The sequence below is a fragment of the Lissotriton vulgaris genome, chromosome 6 (assembly GCF_964263255.1).
Source record: "Lissotriton vulgaris chromosome 6, aLisVul1.2, whole genome shotgun sequence".
Classification (NCBI taxonomy): domain Eukaryota; kingdom Metazoa; phylum Chordata; class Amphibia; order Caudata; family Salamandridae; genus Lissotriton; species Lissotriton vulgaris.
In genome coordinates, this window is record NC_141694.1 from 1,264,330,514 (window position 1) to 1,264,338,725 (window position 8,212).

At 44.5% G+C, this 8,212-nt stretch overlaps 1 protein-coding gene across 1 annotated transcript in view; it reads left to right on the top strand.

Moving 5' to 3' along the window:
• SLC22A16 (solute carrier family 22 member 16) overlaps positions 1-7,654 on the top strand; it is a 335,928-nt gene extending 328,274 nt beyond the window's left edge. The window contains exon 8 of the mRNA XM_086927382.1: positions 5,459-7,654. Within this exon, the coding sequence (XP_086783508.1) occupies positions 5,459-5,668 (210 nt within the window). The 3' untranslated portion in view covers positions 5,669-7,654. The remainder of the gene's footprint in view (positions 1-5,458) is intronic.
• The last annotated feature ends 558 nt before the right edge of the window (positions 7,655-8,212 follow it).

Consider the following 8,212-nt stretch of genomic DNA (forward strand, 5'->3'; position numbering starts at 1 on the left):
TATCTCGGCTTAGCCAAATCCCTAAAGACTTTACCGGTCCATCTGCCCACTTCAGCGGGTAGTCCTGTTCAGAGGGCTTAATGGCCGGTGTGAGGGGAAATAGGGTCGACCTGGACCAGTTCATAAATAAGCCTGAGAGGGCACCAAATTAAGTGAGCTCTCTAAGCAGTGGAGCTAGATTTACCTCCTGGTTGTTTACGTATAACGTCATGTCGTCTGCATATAACGCGATCAGTGGCCCTCTGGTACTAAACCCCAATGCCCTGGCGGGATGGTGTTGCTGAATTCTGGCCGCTATCGGCTCCATTGCTATAGCGAACAATAGCGGGGACAAGGTGCACCCTTGTCATGTCCCTCGAGAGATAGCAAAGGGGTCTGAGATCATACCATTCATACATAGTCGTGCCGACAGCCTGGTGTACAACAGTCCGATTAAAGCAATTAAGTTTTGACTGAAGCCAATCATTCCAAATACAGTGAACAAATTGGGCCATTCCAACGCGTCAAATGCTTTCGTAGCATCCAGAAATGCCATGAGCCACTTGGTGTCAGGGTTTAGGTAAGGCAGCACTGTGAAGAAGGTGCGAAGATTGTGGGCTGTGGATCTGTCAGGAATGGAACACAAATTGATTGGGTCTTGCGATCAGGGGAAGTAGAGGCTGCAGCCTATTGGCCAATAAATTGGCATATATTTTAGCATCTATATTGATTAAGGATAGCGGCCTATAAAAATCCATTTCCTGGTAGGGTTTCCCTGGTTTTAACAACGTTAATATTATCGCCTCGCGCATTGACGGGGGAGCTCACCAGTATCCTGAGCTTCCTGAAATACCGCCAGCAAATGCAACGCAAGCAGCTCCGCATATGCTTTATAGAATTCAGTGGTTAATCCATCCAACCCAGGGGCTTTGTCCGCAAGCAGGCTACCAATCCCCTGTAGGACATCATGAATGGAAAAGGGCTCGTCCAGATATTCCCTATGTGCCCTGCTTAGCCAGAGCACCTCCAGAGAGTCAACGAACAGTTGAAGCCCCGTTGGTTTCGATCAATGCGTGGCGGTGTAGCGCTTAGTGTAGTATTTAGAAAATTCCCCTCAAACCTCCCTGGGGCCCCTAATGATAGGGGATTTGTGACCTACAATTTCAGAAATATATGTGGCTGTATATGGAGTCCCCAACATGTTAGTTAGGGTTTTCCCAGGCCTGTCATCCTCTCCGTATTGCCTGGCCTGTGTGTGCTTACCCATAAATTTCACATCTCGCTAAGCTTCTTCCTCAAACTCTAAAATGAGCTCACGTATAACGGGCAATGTTGTGGAGTCGTCTGTATCAAAATAGTGTGTTTCTAGTTCTCTGACACGAGATTCCAGAGTGCATAGCCTGCCTCCCATAGCCATGAGCACCCCTGCATGTCGTGATATATACTTTCCCCTCACCACCACTTTAAATGCCTCCCACAGTGTGGTGTATATGGATATGGAACCTGTACTCTGTTCAAAATATTCTTCAATGTCCTTATGTATCTCCTCTGACAGCGTCCTGGGGTAGTTTGCCGTTAGAGGTCCAGGCAGCGATCTCACGCGACACCGACAAGTAGTCCAACCTTGACCACGCCCCGTGATACGTCGACACACACGTTCCCTCCAATAACCCTGGGTGTCTCACTTTCCAGATGTCTATCAACCCTTCGTCTTGTATCAGCTCCGCCAAGGCCTGTCAAAAAAGGGGGTGCTTAGTACAAAAGGTGCCCTTCTGGTCTAACGTGTCATTGAGCACTGCATTGAAATCTCCACCCCATATTATTGTGTTGCATCCTATGAGCTGAAATTTTGCCCATACATTCCGAAAGAATTCAGGACAGTCTGTATTTGGACCATAGACAGCAACTAGGGCCATTTTTACTCCTCCCAATATAACACAGAGCAGTACATATCTACCTTCCGGGTCAAGTTGCGATCCACGTTTTCCAGTAAAGCCCTTATCTTATCAGTATCGCTACGCCCCTGGCATAATTAGAGTAAATAGAAGAGAAGTTGTGTCCCCAGTGCCTGTGGTGTAGCTTACCATGCAAGGTGCTGTTTAGGTGGGTTTCCTGGATCATGCATACACCTATGCGATGTCTATTTACATAAGCATGTATTAGTCTAGTTTTCCTTACAATCATTTAGCCCACTTATATTCCAAGTTAAAAATCTAATATGGGTCATGTCTCCTCTGTGACCTCGTAACAGCCGAATGTACCTGGCGTTTGTGGCTGTAATCATGTGACTTGTATATGGCGTTTTCCCAATTAAAACCCTGGTCCGCTAGGGTGCTCCTTACCATGGCTAACTGGTGTGTGGTGTGTTGTAGCATTGCGTGTAAAAGTGACTAAGTCACTTCTGTCCAACTTACTACCAAGAACATCTCCTTCCCATACCCCACCCACACCAACCCCCAATTATGTTGTGCATTATACCCCCCCTACGAAACATAACCAACAGTGTGTCCCAAGTCGGGACCTGAAGACTAGAATTGGGAGTTTTCCCTGGAGGCGTGGGTTCACGGGCACACAGCCCTGCCCAAAGGCAGGGTGGCCGAGGGATAAAGGCACCGTTGGCGCATTATTATCCTTAATTCACCATAATCATAATTTAGCGTCTGTAAAATAGTGGGTGGTGCCATCGTACATGGCCTTCAGTTTTACAGGGTATAATAGCGCATATGGGATCTCCGCTTGTAGGAGTAAACGTTTGACTGGGGTGAATTCACGCCTTGCCACCTGTACCGATGGGGTGAAATCGGGAAAGAAGGAGACGGTGTTGCCTTTATATTGAACGCACCCTTTTCCCTGGCCAGGCTAAGAACCGCATCTCGATCTCGGTAATTCAGCAACTGGACCAGGATCCGGCGTGGAGTGGCGCCCACAGGTGACCTAGGGCCGAGGGTGCGGTACACACGTTCCACGATAAAGACTGATGACAGGTCACCTCCGAGCAAATCACTCAACATCTACTCCACAAACGTCTCCATTTTAGCAATGGCAGTCGTTTCAGGAATTCCCATTATGCGGACATTGTTGCGTCCGGATCTGGCTTCTAAATCGTCATTTTTGGCTCTAATTAGTGTCAAGACCTTGTCCATTAGCAGCAACTGTTCCTTGGCCTCCACCTGGAAATCGTGGGCCTACGATGGGCGATTTTTTAGTTGGTCCAGCCTGGTTTAGTGCGTGTCCACACATTTCTTAACCTGGTCCAGTTTTGCAGTGAGGACATTGAGTTTGGTATCAATTGTCTTAAGACTGGATCTCATTTCCAGCAGAAGAGCACGTAGATCTCCGCCATGTTCGTCGGTGTGCATTGTGGGGTGGTTATCACCCAGAGTCTGTTTGGCGCATATGTCTTCTGCTGTTAAATGACAACTTAGATTGTTTGGTGTCTGTTTTTCTCATTTCTGCGCTGGACTGGGTAGACGTAGTTATAATAACAGCAGACTGCCCTGCCGAGGCAGTTCACTACAAGATGTACAGTCTGGGAGTGGCCTGTATCACGTTGATATATATATCTTCTAAAGGCTGTCTGTGTTTTCAGCATGCAGTTCTATTGCCTCCTTAACGCTGTAGTCAGGAGTGCAAATGAGGTGATCAGAGGGAGCTGCTATTACAAACACTCTATAGAGTGCGGTTCCCCAGCACATGCTCCAATACCCCCTCCAGGCTTGCCGACGTCTTGTTACCCAGATAGGACTCTCTTGTTATGCAGCTTTGTGCAGTAGTATGTTTATGCTGCTATGGTTGATGTTGTCATGTCTCTTTCTGGTACTATCAGCCTTTTAACCTGGCGATCTGGTACCCAGAATGATGACAGTTTGCAATATTACCCAGGGCGTCCTCATGCAGTTGTAGCCCAAAAACATTGTTCGGTAGGGGGGGTCAGGGGCCCAGCAGGAGACCTCCTGATGCGCGCAGTGGGGCTCACAAAGAGAGGAGGCCAACGCCAAGTCCAGGACACAAAGCAAGCCAGGCCGGTCCTCCCATTCCCTCGGCTCCCCCCGCTTCACTGCGTCTTCGGCATTGGAAATTGCAGAGCCTGTCAAGCAGCACCGGAGGCTCTTGATGTGCGGCCATCCGTCCCACCTCACTACTCAGGGACAAATGCCGCTGCTGCTCTACTAGTTCGCTGGTGTCTCCTGCCACAGCTCCCTGAGTCAGCAGCCGCACTTTACTCAAGGACTCCGTCAGCGATGTTAGGCCCAGATTCAAGGTATGGTCACCGCTACAGTCCGCTGGGGTCCTGCCGGAGTTCTCACACCAGCATCACGCTGTCCAGGGCGACCACAGCTATAGAGACCAGGTCACGGGCCGAGGTGGACACCGATACAGTGCAGAAGGCCTTGCTCCAAGATGGCGGCCTCGGTGTCCGCGGCCGTCTCAGCTGCATACAGGTAGTCTGTGCTTTTCCTGGCGCACGTAGCAGCAAGCCACACACGGATTCCCTCTCCGCTTCACCGGATAGCTGCGCTGATATCAGCCAAGGTGAACTCCGATGCCATCGCCTCACTGCCCGCAGTGCACCAGTCACAGCACTGGGCCTTCCTTAGCTGCTCAATGAACGCCTCAAATATTGTAGTCTGTGCCCTTAAAGCGGTATCAAACTTTACGCTGCAGTGTCAGGAACTCGATTCTTGATGTTGTAGGTGCCGCTGGTGCTGATTAAGGATGGGATCTTACAGGATCCTGTCTCGAACGGCAGAGCACACTCAAGGAGCGGCCATCTTGCTGCTCGGTGAGACCACGCACCCCAAGACCTAACCTTACATTAGAGATCTGTTCAACCTAGAAGTGATGGGTTGCGAATACATCTATAGACGGGTAACCTCGCTTTGAGCATTATGAACAGTGTTCCTATAACTGATACTAATGAAGGTATGGATGCAAAACTAGTATCAGTAGAGGGGAAATTGGTCCTAATATCTGCAGATTAACTCTCCTATTAAGAAAATGGCAACAGTTTTGCAGTAAATATTTCAGTTGTCTGTTCCTGTTTAAATATGACATGAAACAGGTGAAATATGTCACTGTACCTTTAAATCTAAACTCTATCAAAGGAAACACCAATTGGTTGGAAACACAATTCTCGTTGCAGAGATGTAGTACTCCGGTTTTAGACCTTTGTGATGACACATGGTGAGGCTGAGTAGTATCAATATCATTTCGAAAGCATCTTAATGGGTGCACTACAAGCCAACTGTGAAGCCTGATCTATGGGTGTAAATGTGCTGTGCCTTTAACCATAATGACATCACAAACCAAGCTTTTCATGAACTGCAAGTTGAAGTCTCAAAACAAATTCTGGGAAGAAGGAAGCAGTAGAATATATCTATAGATTTGTTTAGCTGCAGTGATTTGAAATATGTAGAATTATATGTGCGTTTAATACATTTCTGTTCTGTTTCAAGTTGACATATTGTATTTCTTTCAGCTTCTGGTTGGACTTATGGCTCTACTGACCGGAATATTAACTCTAATGCTGCCCGAAACCCTCGGGAGGCCACTGACCAATACTTTTGAGGAGGCTGCGGAACTGGAGGCTGCTACCGAGAACAAAACCGCAAACTCAGTACAAGTTCAGAATGGAGTAGCATTAGAAAACATGGTGCCGCTCGTCCAAGAGAAACAATCTGCTAATTAGGAACTGATGTTTTATGCATATTAGACCTCTACAAGTACGGATAAACTACGCTTTTGTTTCTAACAGATATGCCTTGTGAGAAGGAATTAAGGATATTCAGGTTTTAGCGTACCTTAGGTCTGCAGAAAAGCTTGAGTCCCTTCTTCCAAGGAGGTTGGAAATTCTGTTACTGCATGGTATTGGCATTATGCCGCATTGTTTTACTGCTCGATTCCAGATTTCCCAGTTCAGAATAATATCAGTAGTATATAGGGTAACATCTATTATGTGGTTTCGGTCTTATTTTTTGGTCAAACTGCAAATTATACCCTTTTTTAACTGGTTTCCCGAGGCAACCAGGCAAATGCGCAAGGAAACTACCTTGTTCCAGGTGCAATTTGTGCCCGACTTGTATGACTTCAGATTCACATCAGGACTGAGAATGAGCGCTGTAGTGTGGGCTTCTGAATAGGTGCTGTTTCTTTTGGGCACATTGGAGATAAGTTGGGTCTCTTTGCCCTCTGTTTGATGCTCACATATTGTATTTCAGTTTTAATGCCATGTCTGCAAAGGTGAAGAAGACTTGCCGAATGGTTGCAATAGTGTCAAAAATGATCTTGATTTATTTCTCTTTTTAAGCAATTTTAAATATGAATGCTTAAAACTCCCACATTGAGTGTATTTAGAAAATATATATGTACAAATGTAAGTCTATTGTTTAGGTGAGGTCGTTACAAAAATAAGTGCTTAAGTGACATGTCAAAGATTACATTTGCCTGTATACTGCAGCACTGTAGTCTTTTTGTTGAGTTGGTAAGGATTTCACTTCTAGAGTAGGTTCCGAAAATAACCCTAGGGATTTTTTTATTCAATAGAATAGGATAATTGTATGAAAATTAATCAAGTTAGTTTTAAATTGGCATGTTTACAATTAACTTTAAATAACCTGGATAGTTAATAATCACAAATTACATATATTGAAATACCATATACGAGTACAGGTTTGTGTCTCTCTATCATTCATTAAAAGTGTTGCTGGTAAAAGTGAGTCATTTAATGATGTAGCACTACAAAAGCTGCCAAGCAAATTACACTACTCTGGACGTTTTTAAAAGGCACTGTGCTTGACGCATTGCAAATGGTTGAAGAGTCAGAATATTAGTGGATTAGATGCCTTCTGCTGCCATGGTTGAATGATTTGTATGTTATTATTATTTGGGAACATATTTTTCTTTATCTACTTTATCTCTTGTTGACTTGATAGACACTCTTTATGATTATAGCAAGCTTGTTTTTTATGCTTGTTTTCTGAAGAAAAAAAAGACTGCCCTTTACAAAAATTAAGTCTTCTAGAAAGTTACCAAAGGAAGGAATTTGAGGCGGGGCCAAAGTCCTCATTGACAAATGATCTATCTTCAAATAAATTCTCTTTTGAAAGTTCTCATTTCACGCAGGAGCATGTGCACCTTTCTAGCTCAAGAATCTCATGTTTTGGCCAAGTCTTTGAGGACAAAAAAACAGTATCAGGTAATACAAAGATCTTTATGCAGAGACTTTTGACTGTTGATACTGTAACTCTTTTGGAAACATGGTCCAACCAATGCTTCATAACAGGAGTTCTTAAAATGTATTTCCTGGGACCACTGCATCTGAAGATTGCAGTGTTGCTGCTTCATTCTTCCACTACACAAACTCGATCGTGGTATGATTTGAAGAGGGCCGTCTACAAGCCTGACTAGAGAAGAATCCCTTGTGAAGATAAATGGAGATCTTGCAAAACTGTCATCAACACTCAAAAATGGCTCCAGACACAATTTGTGGGATTCAGTTTAACAACTTTATGGGCGCTGGTGTAACTACAACAGTGTTACATATGCATTTCATTTTGCTGGTGGAGGATTTAACTTTCACAAAAGTAACTCTATCATGAAGTATTAACTGAATGCTTGTTCTTAAATTTCATGTTTTGTGTAAATAAAGGGCAATTGATGCACCATATGAAACAAATTATTTCTCTAGATATTTGAGCATACCTGTTGTAGAAAGTAGAGGTAGGATGTTATAATTTACCATATATCCATAACACAGTACTGCAAGGCAAATTTCTGCTTCCGTTTTCTTGTAAATCTCCAGTGCGAGAACTATAGCTTGCGAGATAGGTAGATGTATTAACTAAGAGAGATTGATACTAGTGGCATATTGTCAGAACGGTTATGATTTGTGTGGCCAGTGAAATAGTGTGTACAGAAGTGTCAATAACAGTGACAACACTTGACATTCCTTTCTCCCAAGGCAGGGGTCTTCAAACCTTTGTAGGTTGAACCCCCCCAGCTGAATTTTTGTAAATGTCGGATCTCCCCACCAGCTGACAGAAATTTCTGGAATCTGGTACACTACAAAATCGAATGACACCCGCATATCCCGGGCCATATCCGGCAAATAATGTTCAACACTATAAGAATGTTTAGTAAACTGCAGGTTTGTGAGTAGGTGTGGTTAAATGACAGAGGCTTATTACTCAGCTCAAAACACAATTTTTCTAGATAAAATATGCGCAAATTGTTT